Source organism: Branchiostoma belcheri, unplaced genomic scaffold, assembly GCF_001625305.1.
Source record: "Branchiostoma belcheri isolate BF01 breed outbred unplaced genomic scaffold, Haploidv18h27 scaffold43, whole genome shotgun sequence".
Classification (NCBI taxonomy): domain Eukaryota; kingdom Metazoa; phylum Chordata; class Leptocardii; order Amphioxiformes; family Branchiostomatidae; genus Branchiostoma; species Branchiostoma belcheri.
The window spans coordinates 555361-579438 of record NW_017804054.1 but is presented as its reverse complement, the minus strand read 5'-3'; the positions used below and the strand labels follow the sequence as shown (position 1 = coordinate 579438).

The following is a 24078-nucleotide window of genomic DNA, read 5'->3' as shown; positions in this document are numbered from 1 at the left end:
GTAAGAAAATCAATTATCAACACAATTTCATGTAGCCTTGATTTTTGTCCAGGTATTATCACATGACATCATTCAAACTGGCCAAACTCTACAAGTTGTACTGTAACAGTACATTTAGAAGTAGGGATTTTTTTGCATTAGATGCATAAGCCTCTTTCCTATAATGCTAAGATTGTGTTTCTTGGAAACCGCACCATGTAGTGAGCCTGGGCCTGGTGTGGGACACCGATCAACCCACAGTGGAGCACATCATGGACGTCATCAACTGCCTGGGAACCACCATCCGACTGGTAGATGTGAGTATCCCAGGGTTTTATTTCATCTTATTTGTTTCAAAACCTTTTAGCCCTGCTGGGCTAATCTTCTAAGGCTCAAACACATTTAAAATGACATAATTACACATGATAGCACAGAAAAGTACAGTAAAGTTACATTTAAAAGACATATTTACATCACAAAATCAACAATAAACACACAAATCAACATTAACAATTTAAAAACTAATTCAAAAGGCCGAGGGTCTAGGTGACACTGTTTGGATAATGGCTTTCTTGAAGCTGGATAGATCACACAGTGTCTTAATGTGAGATGGTAGATCATTCCAAAGTGCAATTGCATACAAAAAGGGAACATTTCCTGCTGCTCGTTTTAAGTTTGGGTAATCTGAAGTTGTTGCGCATAGAAAATGTGGTGAACTTTTACATTATGGGGTTTACATGTCTCTATGCAAGACATGAAAGATCTTATACCTCTGTGAAGTATTTTTTTGTGTGAATTTCTTATTCATTATAATAATTGTGAATTTTTCACTCATTTTTTTAAAATGATGGACAATACATGTAAGGTCTGCTAGGTAAACATAATTCTGCCAGGTCATATATATCTGTCACCCTAAAAAATTTACCCAATGCAATGTCCCCCAGTGTATCTTAACTGTGCATACCTGTGGGGTGCTACACATCTAAATATCTGAAGTTATGGAATATATTATGTAATTCGGTGGATACATGTTAATAGAGGTTAGATACTGACTTAACATGAGTGGGCTGTCTATTCAGCTTTTCTCAACATGTGTGATTTGAGGCATCTGAAGTGACGTCACGGTGTCAGGAAATCTCGATCAGTCATCCCGTGTCGCTCGCCGCCCACACGGCTCTGCCGCCGGGAAGATAAGCAGACAGACGCCGCGTGTATCCTGATGTTACAGCCAGCCTCGTTTCAGCTGCAGCCAATCTGCAGAGTCACACATGGCGGGGTCGCCTGATGAGTTTGGGGAGAACCACAACCACAGTGTGGTGAAGGGGGTCAAAGTCTCCAGGTGGTCAAACTTCAGAGGGAAATGAGAAAATAGTCCTCGCTTCCCCAAACTACCCAACATGCCCAACTATTAAAGCCCCTATCCACTAGATAAAGTGACTGTCGAGTGAATAAAATTGAATTTGCGTGATGCTTGATTTTATGTTTGGAACATGGATGTTTGAGTATAATTTAAAGAGAAAATTTTACTAGTATGCCGTCTTCTGAAAATTTGTTGGTTAAAGGTGAAAAAGCAGTCTGTGAATTATTAGTTGAGCAATCAGTCAAATATTTTTCACTCATCAGTGGTGTAACAGCATTTGCAGCCTCCATGTACGTTTCAACTAGAAATATTCATGATTTACTTTACATCTGATTCAGAATGCAATATGAGGTTTCAAAGCACTTTTTCAGCAGCTATATATTAAATGAAATAAATAAAAGACGAGCACAATAAGGACTGTGTCTCTGAGGATCTTCTTCAATATCAGTGAAGTGGTGAAGTGTATATCCTGACATTTGGCATTTACCTCCTGTCTCAGTCAGGGCAGGAGATATGAATTCTGTGTAGGTCACCTGGTCACCTGAGATTTGGAACTTGACCTTGAAGAGATATGGGCAGGCAATGATTGACCTCGGTTTGCAGATGATTGGGAACATGGATGGATTGGTATACAAAGGCAGTTCCATGGAACGGTGCTCTGCATTCAAATTGTGTAGGCTTGCCTCTCAATGTATCAGTAATGGATAAAATTGTATACAGTCGCATACCTGGTGTATAGTGTTTTTGATGGTATTGAATTTTTCACACCATATAAAGAATATGAGCATTCCAATCCACTGATATGCATTTTTAGCGCTTCTGCCACGGAGCACTTGAACTGTGTACAAGATTGGTCAAAGTTGTGAGGCCCGTTTCAGGGTATCAATGCTAACGTTATGTAAGGCCGCACCAACTACATATCATTCATAATTTGTACATTTTTGCAGGAAATTAATTAAAGGAATGAATTGGGTACGCGATTGCGCAAAGAAAAGAAAAGAAACACACATCTTGTGATAGACCAAAATGCTACCATAGGAGCCATGCTGTTTAACATTTCAACATCATCATCATCATCGTACATCCATAATCTGTACATCCAGTATTTATCAGAGTTGTACAGGGCAGCAGAGGCAATGTTCAGAATCACATGTAGCCGAGCTTTGGTAGCTTAGAGCCCGAATCACATAAGCCCACATCTGTTCTATAAGTGTGCACAGTTGACTGAAGTACCAACCCTCTAATATGCTATTATGCCCCAGGCCTGTGCTTTAGGCTGTTCATGGTTGGCTGTGTACCCCCTGATTTTGCTGATGGCATGCTTGTGTGCACATTTTTTTCCTTATGACATAGCAGGCTTTGAGAATTGATTGCGCCTGCACTCTACAAAATGCAATAAGCACATTTCAAGCAATAACCCCCTAACAGATATTCACCATATGTCATTGCCGTGTCTGGGAAATGTGTTGTCAGCGGGAGATTCGCCGTCACAGCTGTGACTGTCACAGTCGCAGCATATTGAGAAGCATCAACCGCAAGTTTACTCCTTCAAGGGCATGACCTTGTTCCTTGAATAATAACCCTTGGACGTTCTAAAGCCACACCTTTTCCTATGGGACCATTTCCCGTGCTTGTGTATGGATTGTGACGGCTGGCGGACTGGTGCATATGTCACACTGAAAGGAACCGCTCTGTCTTCTCCTGTCTTCAAACGGCAAGTTATGAACTGCAGAGTCCGGGGAAGGTATTGAGAGGGTAATGGAACCCAGCAATAAAGGGCCACCCTAACTCAGGAGAGAAAGATGGATCGTCCAAGTTATGGCTCGAGGGCTCTGATCCCTCATTCTTCTACAGCTTGACCTATGTTGTATTTCCTTATGAACAAATGGGTGCTAGCATTGCTGCATGAAAATTGCTCAGATTTAGATGTCAAGTTATCACAGCCAGAGACTCTGTCTCCTCAAATATAGTCTGACAGCTTCTCTGCCCTCAGGTTTTCCATTCCGTGGTGGACGATTCGGCGGCGGGGAAAGTGCTGCATCTGGTCGGGGTGGTCACGTACTACGGAAAACACTACTCCACCTTCTTCTTCCACACACGCTTGAAAACATGGATCTACTTTGATGATGCTACGGTGAAGGAGGTAAGATGTCATTGTATGTTTGAATTTCATTGGTGAAGACAGGCTATGCTAAACTATGAAATTTGCTAGTGTTTTGCATGAATGGTGAACCTCACAAGTCTGCACTGTAAGGTTTGATTCACACAGGGATGGACCCCTACTCGTTTCCCAGGGACACAACATTGAGGCCTAAATGGGATTCAAACACTTAGCCTACTGGTAACAACAAGTCTAGACTTCTCTTGCCACCTTACAGGTCATGGTACAATGTCAATGACCACGAATTTATTTGGCATTGACAGCCTGTACTAAACTGTAAATGCTTGAATACATTTTTGTAGTTTTGTATATTAGCCCTTTCTAAAGAGAGAATTTTTATTGCAGAATGATAGTTCGTATTGAATGCATAATGTTAAGTTTGACAGTTGAACATTTCAAACTTGAAAGTAATTACGATTGTGGAGACTTAAGTTTAGGAACCCTGTCTAGACTTCTGATACTGGTACTTCCGATAGGGAAAGAAAATCAGGGGCTCAGAGTGGATAGTCACCACAACACTTAGAAGTAATCCCTCCCTTTTCCAGCCAGTGTTTTTTCGTCAGACACAATTACCAACTAAGCCTTCTGTAATGACAAGACTGAAGGGTTGGAATGTTTCTCTTTCATGCGGCGTCTCTTCTTCAGATAAGATTTACTTTGAAACAAATCAAACAGACATTGATTGGTAAAATGATAATGCTGTCTAAACATTTTTTTTCAATCCTAATAACATACGACATTAACAGCTGATCCAAATCCAACATCAAATACCATGAACGTCATGTATTTTTGGATGTAAATCCCGGCTTTTGCGCTATTCCCGCGTTTGATCGCGCCGTTGCCTCGCCATCATTGTTGCTCCATTACCTCTCCTCCCCCTTCAAAAGCTCGACTTATTGTGCATTCTTCTGAGCAGGTCTCATTATTGAATGCTGAGGCTTATAATGGCAACGTGAAAACCTTATCAACCTTTTAAAAGGTTGCCCAGATGTGGTTCGTGGCAAGGCGTAACACGGCGTTATCCATTTAATCCGCTCCCCACAGATTGGGAGTAAATGGAAGGATGTTGTAGAGAAGTGCAGGAAGGGCCACTATCAGCCATTGCTGCTGCTGTTTGCTGACCACTTCGGCTCTCCGGTCAACACAGAGACAGCGCCAACGGAGACGACTATGCTGCCGGGGTATACCCACGGGGAGGGCACACAACGTACGTCTAGTGTATCTTCCTATGATACTAAGTTGTGATGCATGACTATTAATATGCCGGTCACATTCGTTGTACGATCGCAAACCAAGAGCATTTTTGGGAAGGCGGTGAAAGTTTGGTTTTAAATTCATCTGTTTTGTGTTACTGTCTTAGATGGTGATGTGCGGTTTGTTCTGTCACAGCCTGCTTGAAAATCCTAGTACGACATCAAAATCGTGCAACGAATGTGACCGCATCATTACACGTGCCGACTCTGCATGACTTGTCTTGTGGTGGGTGTCATTTCCTGCGTTGTGACTTGCTAATTGTATTTCAGCGCTTTGCTCCTGATACAGTAACGTCAGCATAAGAGATGTTTTTCAAAGTGATTACTGGAGAAATATGATACCCTACGGCAGTTACTGTAAGGGAACAGAAAGTGCAATATTCGGTTGGAGGTCCCTGGAGGCTGATGGGTATCATGTAATGTGGACTAAAGCACTAATCTGGAAATGAAGTTGACTCTGTATTACTGTAAATTCTTTTACTTTTGCAATGAGTTTAATTTGTGGTAGAAGGGAAGCGGTGGATTGCACTGTGTGTTAAACTCACAGCAGAAACAGCTGTTATACAGTTCATACATATTTGTGGCATCCCGAATTTGCAGTGGAGAGGTAAAATGAGAAAGTCTCATAATTGGTTTTTGAGTTGCATTATGCATGTAACATTATCATGTAACATTATGTTATACATTGCTGTGGTAATAACAAAGTATCAATCACATATTTTTACATATTAAACATATTTACTGTGACTGTTATATATTTTTTTGCACGTCTTCAACTCTGCATGTCTCTACTAAGTAATAACATGTAAGCCTTCCTTAAATCATCAGTTCTGATCATGCAAATCCATCTTATAGGATGGAAATAACAGACTGAGTCTAAAAACCAACTTAAGGCACTGCATACTGTTCTGCCAACTTGACAAAATTGTTAAGACATTTCACCATTCTGTATTATATACAATATTCCGTTACTGCTGATATTTGGCATGGACACCACATACAAACCTTTCTCCTCGTGGGGTTTACTACTATAGTACGGTCATCATTAACTACTGCAATGACTTTTGACAACACCTAAGTCAACTTTTGACAATACCTTACAATCAGTCCGATAATTACTCACTGATGACTGGTGTAGATGGCTGTGCAAGATTGGCTTGGGATTCATCACAATTAGACTTACCAATCATGATGCTTACAGGATGTGCACCTGGTTTTGCTCTTTAATGATTCTCTTTTCAGCTTTTCCAACTGTGACATGTTGCCAATCAAGATGACACTGTGTGTTTCATTGTTTTGTTGAATGGAATACTAACATACAGTAGTAACACTACATGTAAATACATGTACAATTGTAGATAGAGTAGTGCATATAGTACATGTTTTAACATATGATTGTACATGATCCATACATTGTCACATTGTCATGCTTCTTGTTTTTTTGGTTTGAAAATAATAAATGATGTGCAGTTTAGAGGCATCCTGTTATGTTGTGCTATTTTGTGCTTGTCCTGCTTTCTCTTTTTTTTCTTTTCCCAACATCCATCACTGTTTATTCTTACGTTCCTGAGGTCCTAATGGCTTGTTAAGGCCTTTTGTGTGTTTGAACACTATTGCAAGCTGCAATGCTACCATAGGCATCAGTGACTACATTCTGAAAAAAACTTGGAAATGAAGAGTGTCAATGCAAAATGGCACCTACATGCGTTGGCATTAAAAAAAAAAACAATGTTTGTATGAACAAGTTATTCAGGACCAGATTTGCAATCAAACAATAAATCTGCCATCTTAGGGCCTGATCAGTGTACGAGTGCCGTATGATCACAAATTAAAGTCATTCCTGTGACAGTTGTCCATGTGTTGTGTAAAATTCAACTGCCTTGTTATGGAAAAGCTTCTTTCACAACCTGCTTGAAAATCGTACGGCATGAAAATTGTAAGAAGGCCTACTGCAAAAAGCTATGAACTGTCACTGCATTCCAAGATTGGAAGACACGATAGTGGCTGAAACGACATCGAAATTATTCATCCGTGGTAAATCATCAACATTTTCCACTCAAGGCCAATAGGACCTGACTTGCCATACCACTTTTGGATCATTTCAACCTTGAACATTCACTTTGTTTCATATGTTTCTTTGCCCCCCTCACCCGTGCCATCTTCTGTGTTCTCTCCCTTTGCCTCCATCTCGTGGCGTGTGCTGTTTCTACCTGCAGTGCCTCGAGTGGAAAGAAGACCCTCCGGCGGATGGTCCATCTCCTTCTAAAGACAGTCCGCCGGCTCTCTACACAAACTGTCCATTCCTGCCTTGCTAGGCTCATCTTAGGGCAGCGTCACTTTTGTTGTAGGATCTGAGGGCATTCTTGGGATAGTCATTCCTGCTTGAAAATCCACTGACATCAAAATTGTACGATGACTTACGATGAATGTGATCGCGCTGTAAGCTCAACTTAGAGGAAGGTCCAAGTTGTTTTGGCAAAGATGTACTTGTTTCAATAGCAGTGCTCACAGGATGAAATGAATGTATGTGTTGAAATTTTAACCTTATTTTTGCTTAATGAAAATGAATTTCATGCTTACTGCACAGGGTCATATTTCTTTATTTAATTAGGGTCATACACTGTATAATTATCTAGTACAATATATAGACAAACATATTTATCAACCAGCAACATGATTATTTCATTATATTGAAATTAGCCCTCCAAATGCAATGAAAGCAGGGGTTTGTGGAAGTCCTAGTTGCTGTTTGTTGATATGAATGACAGAATTCTGCAGTACAAAATGAACTTACATCACGCTGTTTTGATAATCTTGTAGAAAAGTTGCCCGTTACTGACTGTCAGTAAGTCCTACTCTATAACTTGGACCTTCTAACAGAGAAGAACTTTTGGTAAACATCTGTTGTAAGCAGTTGTTGTAAGCTGTTGGCAAGGAGGGATTTCATGCAGAGTGGGGTTTGTTTGTAGCAATCCCATTTTACAAGGCTGAAAGTTCAAATCCTGGTGGAAACACACTACAGAGATGGTACAACCATGTAAAACTTTCAACGTCTTATTCAAGCTGAATAATAAATCCTTGAGCATCTTCCTGTTCTTCCCAGTTCAAGAGTACAAATGAATGTACATTTGTTGCACATCATATTTTCACCCAATCTCACGACATCCAGTCCTTCCTGGTCCACCTGTAAGGTGGCAGTTTGTAGTATAGCGTGTGAATTACTTGGAATTCTTTGCTGTCTATAATCACCTCTTGATCTGTTACTGTCCATTCCTACCTACTGTATGTACCATCTTCAGCACTGTTATCTTATGATGAATGAATAGACCAATCCTGACTGTCCATCACAATTAGCAGTTGAACCAATGGGAGAATGGCAATTAGCAGTTTGACCAATGGGAAAGTGGCTGCATGGCCATCAACTTGCATTGTCATTTTCTTATTTTTAATTTCTAAGTTTTAATGCAGTCTGTTGCTCCTTCATTCCCACTATTTGCCCAGGTAAATTATATATGAAGTAAAATTTACATTGATACAATTTTCAAAATTGTCCATGGAGCACAATTCTCAACAGACTGTAGACACAGAATTGGCAACAAAGTACAAAATTTGCCAACACCCTATACTCCAAACACTTAATAACCATTATCTGTTGATGATGTATGCACTAGATATAGTTTGAATTGATCTAGATTTCTTTGAAGTCCAGCCAAAATGTATTTTACTTGATGTTGTCAAATTGTACATTGAATTTCTTCCAATATCGTTGTGTCATCTGATGGATACTATATATAGATTTTTGAACTGTCCATGTGCAGTGTGATGCATTGTGGGTAATATGTTTAAGTTGAAGGCCACTGAGACATAAAACACATCAGATTCTGCACATGATGTCAACCATGGTCTAGAATTTAGTAGAAAAGACTACAAGCAAGGGGCCTTTAATTTGACTTGGCACATGCACAGTTAAAACTGTGAACTAGCTCATTTGGTGCATGGATGTATGCTACAGGGAGGAATTTAACCTCCCTTTTGTGAGCATGGCCAGTTTCAAATTTGTACTGGTTACAGCATAGGTCGAAAGGTTAATGGTGTTCCTACCTGATTGGATACTTGATTGTGAATGCTCCTACATGTATACTCAGAGTCTGTGATTCATTTTGATATTATGAAAGAGCCTCAAATTCATTATGATATCAGCTAACAGTCAGATATTGTCTGACTTGCTGCCGGTGTTATGAGCTGGATTATTAATAAGTGCATAATGATATCCTAGATTGAGCATGCCAGATTGATTTGGAGTCTCCTATTTCCAGCTTCTAATTCTATCTTTGGCAGTTACTACAGGAGATTAAATGTATATAACCCCACAGCTCTCCACAATTTAAGACCATTAAGTTCCTTGGACAAATGCAATAAACCAGTACTGGTCATAGGCATGCAAAATGTTACAACTATCACTAATGGTAGAGCCAAAACATACATCTACCAACTTGAAGTAGGTATGTGTATGTTCTGTGATAATGTGTATAACATGACCACTGCAATTTCTCCAAAACTTGCTAGGTGGTGTGCAGGAGTATACCTTATGTGGTTTCTATGGAGTTAACTCTAAAGTGGTTGTCATGAACAAAGCATAATATGCTACACAGTACAGTATTGTAGGTGTGAAGTTTGTGTTGTAGAACATTATATACATGTAGTAGGTACATGTACATGATTGTTAAGAAGAGACAATTGTACAAAGGATTGTAAAAAAGATTGTATTGATAAGATAAACTCATCCATGTGTTTGTTGGTAAGAGTTGATTTTAGACGGAGTCATGATAACTTCTTGTGCAGCTTTAATGCATATTTCTCTGTAGTATACCTGACATTGTACAAATGTACTACAAGTTATACATGAGACATTAAAATGTGACATGTAGGAAGTGGAATTGTGTTCATACGTTGTCCGTATTGTTGAATGCTCCATGTTTCAAAAGCCATGCTTCCTTCTTTTTAAACTTTGTGAGTATTACCAAGAACTGGGATAAAATTGACTAAAATTCGAGATAACTCCCCACCTGGTGCAAGAGATTGGGAAGAATGGCCACAGTGGTGAGTGGAAAGATAGCAAGAAGACTTCAGAATCTGTAGCATGCATTTCATTGGTGAGAAACACTGTTTCAAAATCCCTTGACAGGGGCACAGATTGAATATAACCAAGACTCCAAGACACCAGTGTACAACAACAGTCGTTTCATCACAGTCCCTTCTAACGCACTGTGATGGATCTTTGAACTGTCACAGAGTTAGGTAATTGTACCTAAACAGGGTGTAGCACATTCTACGATCATATCACAAAGGACTTACTATAGCATTGATTATCAAAATTTAATGTAATTGCCAAAAGACTGGAAGCATGTCTTAACAGGTGGTTGCACAGCCCTTCACCCTATTTCTTATCTCTCCACACCATCCTCTGCCATTTCTGTCAAGCAGCATCTCCTGTTTTTTTATATAGTTATATTTTTGTTTTTTTTTTTCAACACAAGTCTTCCAGGCAGTATGCACCATCTATTCCCCATCCCCAGAACCTTATCCGTAATGGTTATATCTGTTAATCACAGGTCTGTCTAAGATGAGCCCTGCTGCCTCTCCAACACGTCAAAAGAACAAGTCTTCCTCCACCAGCGGCCAGGCCGAGTATACGACCCACACTCTAGGCAAGTCAGATCACTCCAGCTCTTCCCACAAGGACTCCCGCTCCAGGAGAAAGTCGGGTTCGGACACGGCGAGTGTGAAGTCGCAGAGTTCGCAGAGCTCCAGGAGCTCCCGCAGCTCCAGCAGTCACGGGCAGTACGTCATCAACGGACCGGTGTCCCCAATGTCGGGAAAACGGGAGTGGGAGAACGGACAGACGTCACATCCGATACAGCCAGACTCCAGGCCTGTACAAAAGGAAGGTGCAAGTAAGAAAACCGCGCTCGTGAGAAAGGACAGTGCAAAGAAAGGGAAAGACAGGGTAAAAGCTGATTATGTACGATATCAGAGAAATGATAGTAATGAGAGCAAGAGTACACCTTCTTCACCAACGGGTAGTTTTGATAATGATCTGTTTTTGCAACAGAGCAGTGCAAGAAGGCAACCACAGGGAGCTGAGGCCAGCACCAGTGTGCCCAGTCATGTCCAAAGCTCTTCCTCTGGCCACCAGTTCATCCAAACTGGGGTCGATACCTTCGGTAATCCTACCAGTAGTCAGCCAGCATTTATGCCTGTATCTGCCACAGCCATGCAACAACAGTCTAGCCCATACAATAGGCAAGGGACAGAGAGCATTCAAATGATCCCACAGGTTGATTACAGAACATTTCAGCCGGAGGCGCAACAGAATGTACAAGTAAGCGTACAGGCCAATCAAAGAACGGGAAGCCCCTATGCACATGCATCTGGGCCTGCTGTGGATACTCCACAGGACTTGATACAGCTGAAGCCACAGGATGACTTCAGACAGAGTCTCCTACACAGTCCACAGAACACGAAGGGGCTTGTCACGACATCGCCGAACAGACCGCAGGACCGGCGTGCCTTGCTGCAGAGGAAGAACAGTGCCCCAAACTTCCCCACGTTCAAGCAGAACCTGTCTGTTCACGCAAGCGAATCCTCTTTGGGGAACATTGCAGCGTCAAACAGCCATGGAGATTTGGTGTACCTTACCCAACAGGGGCTGGAGAGTCCACAACAGTATGGACCTGATTCGAGTAGATCTGTGAGTGAGAAAAACACCCACATCCCTCAAACAAGCCAGCCCGGGGTTCCTCTGGGGTACAACCAGAGCCCTGTGGCCAGTAGCAGTGCATCCAAACCACAGACTGTGTACGTGGGTGACCGGATGGATGGGAGAACTCCGGTTCCCAGTTCTGAGTACCAGCAGTACAATGCTCAGATGGAGGAGTATCAAAGACTTGCCCTCCACAGACACGGGTCCCAGAAGGAAGGCGGACATCACGTCGGCAACCAGGCCATCTATTCCAGAAGCAGTGAAGAGAGTTCAGGGTCGTTCACTAGTGTGGAGGATCCACAGAGGGTGCCTCAGCCCAACCCAAACTACTGTTACGTCTCAGCTGGCAGGCAAGGAGGGGACATACAGGGGGTAAATGTGGCTGGGGATTGGCGGGATTCGGGCTACCGCAGTGGGGATAGAAACAGTGCCAGTTCGACGAGTAGCCTGTCGTTTGAGTCGCCCGGTATTGAAGGCTCCTACACCATGGCACCACAAGGCAACAATCAGGACAACTTAATCGAGTTTTCGCTACCACCACAGCAGCAGGGTCAGGGGTCAGCAGCAGGGTCATCTGCAGGTCAAGACTATTTAAGGGCACAAGAGGTCAAGCACAAGAGTGGCAATGACCTGATTGACCTTGGGCCAGAGACTAGAGGAGGTGTAGGTAGGTCCAACTTCTGTTTCTAAAGAGAATTGCCACAAATGGTTGAAAACTAAAAGGTGTGATTATGTTCTAGTAGCCTGCATGTTGATGCTACATTTTTGCAGCTTGAAATACCAAGTGCGTTTTTACTTCTGAAGTATTGTTCTGAGCTGCGGGTTTGTGTGCCTGTATGTTTGGTAAGCATAGGTTGACAACGGAGATTGACAGACAGAAGGACATCAGGTCAGACATGGGCAATGGGGCAGTAGGTTGACAATACATGGACAAAGGGCATGCATATGGGAAGATTGACAGAAGAAGAAGGTTTACAGGAAATGGGGAGAACTTGAAGGTCATTAAAACTAAAAATACTTACTTGTGACCACCCTGTGATTGTGTGTGTGTCCGTGCACAGGTGACCCATGTATAAGACTGTGCCAGGAAGCTGAACAGTTACTGCTCAGATCTTGCCATGTAGAAGCAGCAGGTGACCTGGCCTCAGCACTGTGTCTCTGCACCACAGCCATTGGTAAGCATTTATTTCAAAATAAAGGACTTTATATAATATTCTATGGCAGTATTGTGTGGTCAGCAGTTCACTTGCCAGGTCAGAGGTCAGTGTTTGGAACGGAACAGAGAAAACGTAGCAAAAACAATAATTTTTTTTTTTTGGTAGACATAATTACTGATCCAAAACTATGTGACTAAAAAGCTAGTGTTAGCAAGATTGTGTGGTTCTAACTGTGTACTATTTCCAGCTCGCCTTCAGACTGCAGTAAACGTGGCCGGATCCAATGCCCAGTCCCTGGCATACGCCAAGCTGAAGTACGACACGTGCATGATGCGGTCCCGCAGTCTGCATCGCCGACTCCTCATCCGCAGACAGCACTCCTCTCCGGTGGAGGAGCATCGCACCAACTGGAACGACAGCTTGGACAACGTTGTCAAGTAAGGGAAACGTTTCACCAGTTTGCTCAGTAGCTATATGTACGTGTATATGCACTCATTCATTGGCTAACAGTCCTTGTGTCAAAAAATGGATGGCAGCCAGAGGCAGATTCAAATAACCCCACCCCAATTTCTGTTTGAAGTTCATTCAAGATATTTACACTTAGTGTATGGTCAGACCCTGTTTTTCATGCATGTCTTAAATGTGGTGTCCTCATGTATTTGTGTAATACTATGTAATATGTTGTCCTGGACATTAATTTTTTCTGAAAAAAAAAAGGACCAAAGCTGTTTTAAAGTCATTTTAAAATCCAGGTTTACATCATTTGATGCGAAATATTTAAGAAAAATTCAGCATACAAGAGCCTGACAAAAGTTACCTAAGAAAACTAAGCATGCTTAGTGTTTAAACTGTCCTTACTAGCAGTCACTAATGCTTGCAGTTGTTTGGCAGTGACTGTACTTGTGATCAGTGTGATGTCCTTATCTCAGTGTTGCCCCCTTTTTTTTCTGTTTGCCTGCATGAGCTACATTTGTATGGATTCAGATGAAAGTGTTTCAACTATGGCATGTGGATTGTCTTTCTACAGGACTAATTTGGAAGAAGAGAACCTCTAGATGTACTAATATTATAAATATTTATCATCAGATCCTTTGCCTCCTTCATCACCAAGGCTCCTTTTCCACTAGATATTGATCGCTGAGCGACCGTTGAGCAACAAAAAATTGGATTTGTAGTTCTATAATTGGAATGTGAAACACAATATGAAAGTATGACTTAGAAGACAACAAAAAAAAGCAAAACATAAATTAAATTATTTGTTCTTTCGGCCACAGCAAGTAATTTTTATGGATGACATCATTAATTTTCGCCTGATTTAGGGGGAAAAATTTTGTTCCCCTCTGATAGTGATCAACATGCCGAAAATGGGCAAAGATGCCATGCCAGAGCATGGATGACAGATAAATATGAAGAGAGGAGACAAGAAAACTGATGTACTGTTTTGTATTCTACTTTGATGCAGTGATATGTGATGGTGACTGTGTATTAGTGATGTTCCCACTGAATCAAAACCATAAATATACAATGATTGAGTCAAAATTTGAAAATGCAAGAAACTTGCTTTTTTTTTGGCAGGCCTTGTTTTTTTCACCCGCTAACATCAGATTTTGAGTCTGCAGAGGATGTCATCCATAAAATTTACTTGCTGTATCCTTTGAAAATTTGTGAGTGACCTGTTTGGTTGCTTGGCAGTCGCTCAGTAGTCACAGCCTCTAGTGGAAACGGTGTGTAAGAGAGGTGCTGTTTGAACCTCAGATACGTGTTGGGGATGCAATATTTTCAGACTATGGCATGAAAGCTAGATGGAAACAAACTTACATTTTTTTGTGCCAAATATGATTGCAGATTTCATTTTCAAATGGTGTATGGGTCCTTGTAGATAACATGCTGAAAACTAAGAAACAGATTTATAAAGTGATAGATGAAACAACTTTCATTTGATGTCAACTCATAATCATGTTTATTTACTAGGCACTATAGTATTCTGAATAACATCTTTCATGTTCACATCTGTCTATATGTACACTCTGTAACATCATTTTCCTTACTTGATCAAAATGGCACTGTTTTCAACTTGTAGATTACACGGAACACTAAGTAAGCACCAGCACATTCGTTTTTATCATATTTTAAAAATGTCAAAACCGACACAAAGAAAGACTTGTAATGCCAGATGGTAAGTCATCCATTTTATCGTACCAAGTCATACGGTAACATGTATTCTGCTGGAGCTGCAATAGGTAAGGAGATGTGTCTTCCTGGGAGCCAAATTTCTTTTCAAAGTTCTGGCCGTGGAAAAGAAGTGTGGCTCTCCCAGGGGTTTTCTTTCTCTTTTCTGACTTGTACTTTCCCTCCCTCTGCCACTGTGGATTAGGAGTTTGCTGGGGATAGGCATGAGTTGCATTTGGTAAGACGTGATGGTTGTCCTCCCTTCGCAGTAGATGTAGCAGTTTCTTATTGCCAGTGAGGCTGCAAGATCCTAAAAAGCGACCTTGTTTTGCAATCTCAAGAACAAGTACATGTATTTTATACTAGCAAGAATTGTTTGCAACTTTGCTCCCTCCCAGTCCACATCCCACTGTGTTTTCCTCTTTGCTCCGTAATTCCTTCTTTTACATGTTAACTCTTCCCAGAATTATTAAGATACATGTATAGAAATTGTATACACAATCATGCACAATGTTACGAACTTAAGCCAAAAGCCCCTGGATATAGAACTGAATTGTTTGCTCATAAACAACAGAATCTTCCTGTCAACTTTAAAGTTTCCCATTACAAATACCAAAGAGCTGCTATAGGATGTTGAATTTGGAGCAGCCTAAATACTGTGTTGTATAAATAACATACATCTAGCAGTCCTGCATTCCATTACAGTGTATACCTACATATGGCTGTGTTCAAATTAGCTTTGTTGTAGGACCTGTTATCAGACCCAGAGCCTTTGGTGACTGCTTATTCAATATAGTGCGCATCAATGTAAATTTGTGCCTTTAAGGGTGCACTGGAAACTGACATTTTTTGCTGTTCTATGTTGAAAGGTTTATCACCCATACTTGGTAGCCATACCTAGGCAACCTAGGTTATATTGGCCAAAGTGTTTATGTGTGTTTGTGTGTGAATGTGTGTGTGAACTGGGATACTGTTGCTGTCGCCAGAAATTCGTGTTGAACATTCTTGTTTGAGTCCTTATGAGACTGCCTAATAAGAAACAGAAAATAATCCTTAAGATCCTACTTTCTAAACAGCAAGGACGAACAAAAGTAAATCTGTAATACTATCTTGTTACAATCAGGTGAGGCTAGTCATGGGGTTTTGGCATCTTTACTGATATGTGTGTTGCCCCGTATGTTCCACTGCAGCAGCACCAACCTGAGCCCTACCAACAGTCCAGACAGCATGTACACCCGAGCCAACAACCGCCCGACGGAGGTCCCACCAGATCTCATTCAGCTGGAGGACCAGCGGCCAAGCTGCCAGAACGTGCTGCAGCAGAAAGTGCGGGAGCTGTACCTACAGAAGGGATACGGGGGATACAACAACCTGCAGGCACAGAGACACGCGCAGATGGCTGCTGCAAGAGTGCAACAGGTCAGGATTCCATTAGTAGTAAAAGCACCCATTTGAACAATTTCTTTCAGAAGTAAGCTCTGTCACATTTGTTGTACAGTCACAAACTAAGCATATTCTAGGGACAGTTGTGCATGTATCGCACAAAATTCAACTGTCTTGTTATCAATAAGGCAGTTGCTTCCTTGTTGGTTTTGGTACAACGGCCTGCAACAAATGTGACAAGGAAGAGTACCCTCCTGTCTTGCTAAGAATAAGTTTCTTTCTTTTGCATGTTTCATCTTTGCATGATAAAGTTTGGTTTTAGTATCATCATATTAATTGTTGGGTGTTTAATTTCTCATCCTAGACAACAGTAGGGCAGCAGGCATGGCACGTGGAAATCAACCACAGTACGATGTAGCTTTTAGTCCTCATTTGGTGGTTCTACCTTTTTCTGCGGACTTCTTCCGGGAGCTGAAGTACATGATGCAAGTATCAGTGTACCATTCTTTACCTGGCCTCAGATTCAAAACCACACAAGTACGAATGTGAACAAATCACTTCAACCCAATGCTCAGTTGGAGCTATTCAACATAATTCCGATGCAAAAAAGTCATAATCAGCATGATTCATTCAGAGTCCAACTAAACCAACAGAACTAGAATTGTGCTACGGCAATATTTAAGGTTGATAATGATCCTCTGTTGCAGGTGCCAAGAGGAGCTGCAGTACCGGCAGCAGCAGCTGCTACTCCAGGGGGCGCTGTAGGTGGAAGTGTCCAAGGTGCAGCTGGAAACGTGGGAGCACAGTTTGCAAGGAGCAGCCCGTCTCCTCTCACCAGAACCCGCAGCATGGAGGACACCAGGAGGGGCAGCCGACCTAAAACACCCGAACATTTTTATTCCAAAGAGGAGAGACAAAGACTGGAGACAACCAACTCCAACTACGTTGTTTTTCCCATGAAGGGACAAGCAGTGCGAGGACAGCGGGCACCAGCCGAGGGCGGAACACCGACCGGGGAGGGTCCGAGTTCACAGAAAGATGCCCAGGGACAGGGGCTGCAGTATAGAGACCCCAGACATAGAGCAAAGCTTCGCCATCTCCAAAGAAGACATTCACACCATGAATCCATGCAGCCCAGGGTGGCAGACGATCAAGGTGTCCCCGTACGACCTCGATCCAGAACACCCGAACTCTCTCCCAGGGCGCAGCCTAGAGAGGATAACAGGAGATCCAAAACTCCCACCCCGGGGGGAAATGACCCAGAGGAACAGACAGATGCCTCACGCACAGAGGCGGTCAAAGACACCGACCCCCGGCATGGTGGAGGGAACACGTCCCAAAACAACGGAACAGTTTTATGAGTCGAGAAGACCTCCACAGGGCCTTCCCAGACCTCGGCCTGTGGTGCCCAATGGGCCAGTCATGCGCAGTAGCATCCAAACACGTCCCCCTGATGGCATCCAAGGCCTAGGTGAGCATCCCAGGCCAAGCCAGAGACAGAATGTTCTACATGCAGTCCAGGTGGGAGGCAACGGACCGAGTGCGTTCACCACTAATGTTCCTATCTACACCTCTGGCAGTCAGAGACAGAATGAACAACCCATCTATGTGTCCATTGATCACAGCCGTGGCAGGCCTGTAGCCCAGGCTGCAGCTGAGCAAAGACGGGGAAGGGACCCCAGAAGAAGGGATCGAGACCATATCCCAAGTAGTGCAACTCATTATGCAGTTTATGGAGCTACCAGAGAGCAATTGCTTCAGTCTCACCCAGACACAGACAGGCCAAGTCTTGGTGGAAGACAGGCAGGTGAAAATCAAGCTTCAACTGCCAGGGGGCAGCTGAGGTATGGGGAAGGACAACTCTATGGTCAACAGCTGCCCAGTAGGCAGCCAGAGGGAGCTGAGGGAATGGCTGGGATGTCAACAGACAAACGGACCGGTAGTGCTGGTAGTTTGAGAAACATTAGTAAAGAGCTTGGTGCTGGCAATTATGGGAGTGCTTCAAGAGGAGCACCAAGACCAGAAGGTAGGCACCCAAATGAGCTGTATATGAAGATGCCAGCTGACAGAGATGGTAACACTGCTGTGTCACCAGAACAGCATCAAGGGATGACACGTGAGCAGCAGCAAGCAGCAGGCTGGGAACAGCAGCAGTTGATGAGCCAGGAACAGCAGCGTCTCATGGCCCAGGAACAGCAGCAGCTTTTGACCCAGGAGCAGCAGCAACTCATGGCACAGGAACAGCAGCGTTTTATGACCCAGGAACAGCAGCGGTTCCTGGCCCAGGAACAGCAGCGATTCATGACCCAGGAGCAGCAGCGCTTCATGACCCAGGAGCAGCAGCAGGCCATCACACTCCAGCAGCAGTGGGCAGCCCTTCGGCAGCAGCATCTGCAGCGTCTACAGAACAGACCCGAGGTGCCAGGAGGGGAGGGAGGGAGTGCAGATCAGAGTCAGGTGAGAGAACTTCAAGACTTTTTGAACTGATATTAGTTGGTTTGTCCATGTTGTTAATTCATTTGTTTGTTTGTTGAGCAAGATGTGAGCAAGATATGACTCAAATGAAACCAAGTTCACACACTTTTGTGTTACGCTTATATAATTTTCATTACATTGTTACATTTTCTGACTGCCCCTTGAATTAGATTTGTGCAGTAAAAGATGGACGTCAGATTAATTTTTAGGTAGGTCCAATAGGGTCACCTGATTTCAGCTTAATCAAAACTTTTCTTTCTGTTGATCTGCATGCCGGTCAGGAGGAGGAAAGCACCTCCCAACTTTGGTGCGCAGGATATATGAGGATATAAGGCCCACGGAGGGCCTCGGGCCAGGGCGGGCAACATCAACAGTTGAGTCAAACCGTTTGGGCAAACCTGTCCTGGTTGTGTGTAGGCCAGGAAACTTTCTTCTGTAATGGGTAGCGGCTATACATATGATGTTTTTCCTTCGTTAGCCTTCAATCTTGAACTATGCAAAACTTCTTGTGTGGTTTTGGTAGGTGGTTGGTACCTAGCTGTTTGGATTTAACGATAATAGTTTGTAAGTTATTCAGTGGAATGTTCAACAAGTTTCCAGTTCAACTTATACTCTAATAAGGAATACTCCTGCTGGACCAGTGTAACGTCAAGTCTCATAATTCTGGCACATGCCCTAAGACTGACACATTATACAATGTCATGTTAAATCCAGTCTTCTTTAAACACCTGGCTGTGATGCTGCATTACAGTACATTCACTGTTAATCAATGTTGCAGTCTTGGGTTACCCAGCAAAAGTATGAGAGTTGATGTTAAACTTTGTCACTAACTTTTCAAGCTTGTGTGATGCCTATCGAACAAAGGCTGCAGCCTTTTGCCTTCATTTTCGTCCTATTCTGGAAGATTTCCCTTGGTGTTGCGTGAAGTGGCGAGACTGTCCTCCTATACTTTTTTTTCACTGTCCAATCAACCTGTTTCGAAACTCAGACTCAGATCAGCCATGACCCAACAGACGTCATGATGGCTGATTCAAAATCTGAGTTTTGAGGCGGTTGATTGCACTGGGTGTCCTAATCACCCGTACTGTCTCCACAACACTAGCTGAAGACCCTGAAGGCCATGCAGCCGGTCTGCACAGCCGGCTCGGTCTGGCCGGACCCCGCCCTGCAGCAGCAGATGCGCCAGCTGTACGCCCAGCAGCACGCCAAGAACCTCATTGCCAGTCTGAAGTCACGCCAGGTCGGTCTGCATCAGCGCCACCAGGAACTCCTGGCTTATGGTTAGTTTTCTGTTTACTAATTATTAAGATAAAGAGACCAAGACAAACATAGTGAAAGCAAACTCAGTTACTCACTCACGATCTGGTTTAACGTCTGTGTATGTTGTTTCCCTTCTCCCGAGGGTTAGACATGCTCAACTCAAGTTTACAAAACTCATAATGTTGATGCCACCTGTTGACATGTACACAAAAGTACTTCATTAGCACAAAATGAATGAAAAAAATGATGTCGCAATATGATGCAATATGGCAAAATATGATGTAAGAAACATATATGATACCGGTATGTGTAACATACCAAGTTGAACATGGTTTTGAAAATGCAAGTCTAATCCCCACCCAATTCTGACATATCTAATGGTACACACTAAACATATATGCATTTTAATTCTTTAATCAAAGTCTCACATAATTCCTCACTTACAATGTCTCTTAATTACAAAGTGTCCTGTTTCTTTTGGTTCAAGGAGCTAATATTTTGTAGGACAGGTGCAAATACCCTTCCTCCATAATAATACATGTAACATTTGTTCTTAGAATCAGCCAATTCTTCCGGCTGGGCTATACCAAGGTTCCTTGACAGTAACCCTCTTTGCATGTACATGTATGTTTCTGTCTTTTTTGTAGAACAAATAAAACCACCCCCACCCACTGACGTTCCTGTCCATGAAGGGTTTGGAGCCCCCCTGACTCCTCCCCAGCCTACACCACCCATTGTAAGTTATCTGAGAACTGGCACAACTGCCTCAGGTGTGATGATTGTAGTAATGTCTGCCTAGTTACTGCTTAGCCTGACTACAGCACTTCTAGCTACCTTCCACTGGTGAGGCCATATTGGACTGATTTTTATAGTGATAAAGAGACCTGACCAGTCCTAATGGTAGTTTTGGGAATGGGAATGGTTCTCTCGAGTGAGAGGTGTATAGCCACAAGCTCTCAGGGAGGCTGGAGGTCCAATAAGCCGCTCACATCAAAAGAGATTTGTGTAAAACAGGCTATGCAATTGCTATGCATTCTCTTTTGTTGCCTCATTGGTAAATGAGTTGTTGCAAAACATTTACTAGATTTAAGAAGATGCCTAAGGCAAGAAACATGTGGAATATTGGGGTTTTGCACATATCATTAAATGTGTGACCTTTTCTTTTTGAACATAGCATCACCCAGAAGCTGCCGCAAAGAGACCTCCCTCTGAATCAACCACCCAGCAGCCACATGATGACATACCCACCAGTCAGCGACCGTCCATCCAGACGGCTGTTAGTGCACCTGTGCAACTTCAGGTGGTTCACTCTCCACCCACCAACATCAGCCAACAAGCGAAAATTGCAACTCAATCAACAACCCGGAAATCTCAAGTTTTGATGACAGACATTGATGAAAACCCGAGTGACACACCTGCTCGTCAGGCCCCCAGCCCTCAGCGCCCTGTCAGCTTGGTAAAAAGTCCCCAGCATCCTCCTCCAGACAACACTCCCCAAGTAAATAGTGATCTGCCTCAACCTCTTCAGAAACAAGCTAACAGCCAGACTCAACAGAGGGAAGCAGCTGTGCAAGGGAAGAAAGCTGACGGTGAGTCAGGGCCTCAGTCTCCGGTCAAACTCTTGGCCCAGAAGTTTGAAATGCGGGTTCTAGAGCAATCCAACGAGGTCCAGAGGACGGCATTGCAGCAGCAGCAGAGTAGGCACAGTTATTCTGCCTCTGAAAACACTTGTCAGTCGTCCTTCCAGAGGAACACTCCCAAATATTCCACCATGCCGAGAAAAAAGCCAGCAGAGGAACCAGCTGGACATGACAGCCGTGAGAGAGAGATGATGGCATCTCAGAGGATGCCTGCACAACCTCAAAAGATGATTGCTAAAAAACAGGTGGGGTTTTCCAAACCTGGATGGAGCACCCAGACTGCCCAGGGAAGGGTACCTGGTGTTCGCGAGCCTCGATATGACATCCCACCCAATGTTGACTGGCACGAGATTCGCTACCCGGGAACGGCGTCCGTCCATCGCCAGCCTATGAAAAATCCGCTGACCAGCGAGCTGAAGCAGCTGTTCAGAGCACGAGGTGTGGACCAGAACATGAACCCTGAACCACTGACCAACGGTGGGATAGGAGGGGCAAGTTCCTCATCTTCCCAGCATTCCACGCCTTCCCATGAGTCCCAGCCCCCCTCCCCACATCGTCCTACATACATCAGGTGCCACCTGTGTCAGAAAGTGTATGTCGAGCACCCACGCATTTACTGCCAATCATGTGATGCCTACATGTCTCGCTTTAGACCTGGAAAATAGTTCATATGAATCTCCATAACACCAAGGAATCAAAGAAGTAAGAAAATTGATTTACCATTGCCATCGTGTTACAATTCTTCTACTACATAAAACCACCAATGCTGCAGACTTTCAGGAGTACTTCAATCCCTATATTGCTGAAGGAAAAGGCAAAAGCAGTGCTGCAAGAAGTGTTGAGCTTCATCATACATGTACCTGTAAATACAAAGTACTTACGAACAACTGCATTGTGGTCAGCTTATACTGTCATCCCTATATGAACAAAGATGCTACAATATGTCTTGCCAACTTTTCTGGCCACATCCAGCATTGAGGTATCCATGATCATGAGATCCTAGTTGCCATGTTGAAACTGTCTTGTCAGCAGCTCTGTGTATCTTGCCAACAACCATAGTAAACTCTACCGTTACAGTGTATCAGTTATATCTTAAAAACAGGGCATGAAGGATCGTAATACCAAAAGTATTGTGACATCATCACCACATACACAGAAACACCTCTGTGGTGCCATAGAAGTAGCAGTTCTGGCCAGAAGTTACGGCTATATCAAAACATGCTCTGTCAATTTGAGGCAAGTTCAAATTACATGACATGATCATCTTGATGCGTTGTAGCCTGATGCGTGAAGTATGCAGTAAGTCACGCAGTTAAAATTGATGTACGGTGAATATAAGAAGATATCTAAAGCCAGGCTTTCTGCAATAATGAAAAGTAGTAAACCATGTGGAATTCACCAAAGACCATTTCCATACATTATAGCCTTAGTATGGCAGATTACATGGCGTTATGTATGTCTGTATATTGTAGTTTACGAATGTAAATATATGGTATCCTTTCCATACATGGTAGTTGACATTTCCATATATGGTAAGCATCACCTCCACATATAGTTATTACCATTTCTATATATGGTAGTCATTCATAAAGGGCTTAGAGGGTTCTCACCACCAGTGAAAGTGCCTAACAAAGACGTATTAACTGTACGATGATCATATTAACTAGAGATGTCCATATATCCAAGAGCATATCTAAAGTATATTCAGAGAAGACAACTATGGTGTAGGTATCTTGAAGCATGTGAAATGCAGAATATGTACTAAAATGAACCGGAAGCCTTAATACATGTATCTGAGTGTGTGCCAACATGTTGAAACTCCTGGTACAAAACAGAAGACTAGGAGACCAGTGGAGATAGATACTAGTAGCTGCTACAAGTGTGTCCACTGAGTACTTTGGGAAATGATACTGGGTGGGACCAATCAGAGACAGAACATATAAATCACTTATCAGTAATAGCTTTGATAGACAGTAATTAGATTAACAACTGAACAAATAGGTACTAAAGTAAGTATTTACATCTTGTGACAGTGATCTTGGTGTATTAGTATTGTCCCCCAAAAGAACACATTGCCATTCTATCTGATGTAAAGTACTGTTTTCTATAGAATATCATTATAAGTAGAGAAAGATGCAGTCACAGAGAGTTCTTGTGTATACACAAAAAGGAAGCCATGGTTGTTAAGCTCAGGTAAAGCAAGAAGGTGTGTAATGGGTTCAGGTGTTGTGCCATCACTTACATGCAATAGTGTTGTTGTTACATGCATCTTACCGGTATCAATTTTGTTTCCGATGTTCTTAAAAGCAAACTATAATGTTAAGAACTACTGTCCGTGACTTACATGGTAATGTAACTGTTACTAGTATACATCATTGCTTTCTTATGGCTGAGAACAAGTCTTTGAGTACCACAATATGTGGTGTAGGATGTGAGTGAACTGATGAATGAAATTTCAGAGAAATTTGCACCATTAGG

At 42.8% G+C, this 24078-nt stretch overlaps 2 protein-coding genes across 2 annotated transcripts in view; both read left to right on the top strand.

The window, feature by feature from the left end:
• The window catches only part of LOC109478267 (inactive ubiquitin carboxyl-terminal hydrolase 54-like), a 51690-nt gene extending 44607 nt beyond the window's left edge, over positions 1–7083 (top strand). The window contains exons 9-12 of the mRNA XM_019779723.1: positions 202–296; positions 3333–3482; positions 4545–4707; positions 6970–7083. Of these exons, the coding sequence (XP_019635282.1) occupies positions 202–296; positions 3333–3482; positions 4545–4707; positions 6970–7019 (458 nt within the window). The 3' untranslated portion in view covers positions 7020–7083. The remainder of the gene's footprint in view (positions 1–201; positions 297–3332; positions 3483–4544; positions 4708–6969) is intronic.
• A 10073-nt stretch (positions 7084–17156) lies between these two features.
• On the top strand, positions 17157–22323 carry LOC109478256 (mediator of RNA polymerase II transcription subunit 15-like). Its single transcript, XM_019779710.1, has 4 exons — positions 17157–18682; positions 19803–19980; positions 20608–20696; positions 21135–22323. The coding sequence occupies exons 1-4, from the start codon at positions 17264–17266 to the stop codon at positions 22263–22265; spliced, it is 2817 nt and encodes a 938-aa protein (XP_019635269.1). The 5' UTR covers positions 17157–17263; the 3' UTR covers positions 22266–22323.
• Positions 22324–24078: the final 1755 nt, after the last annotated feature.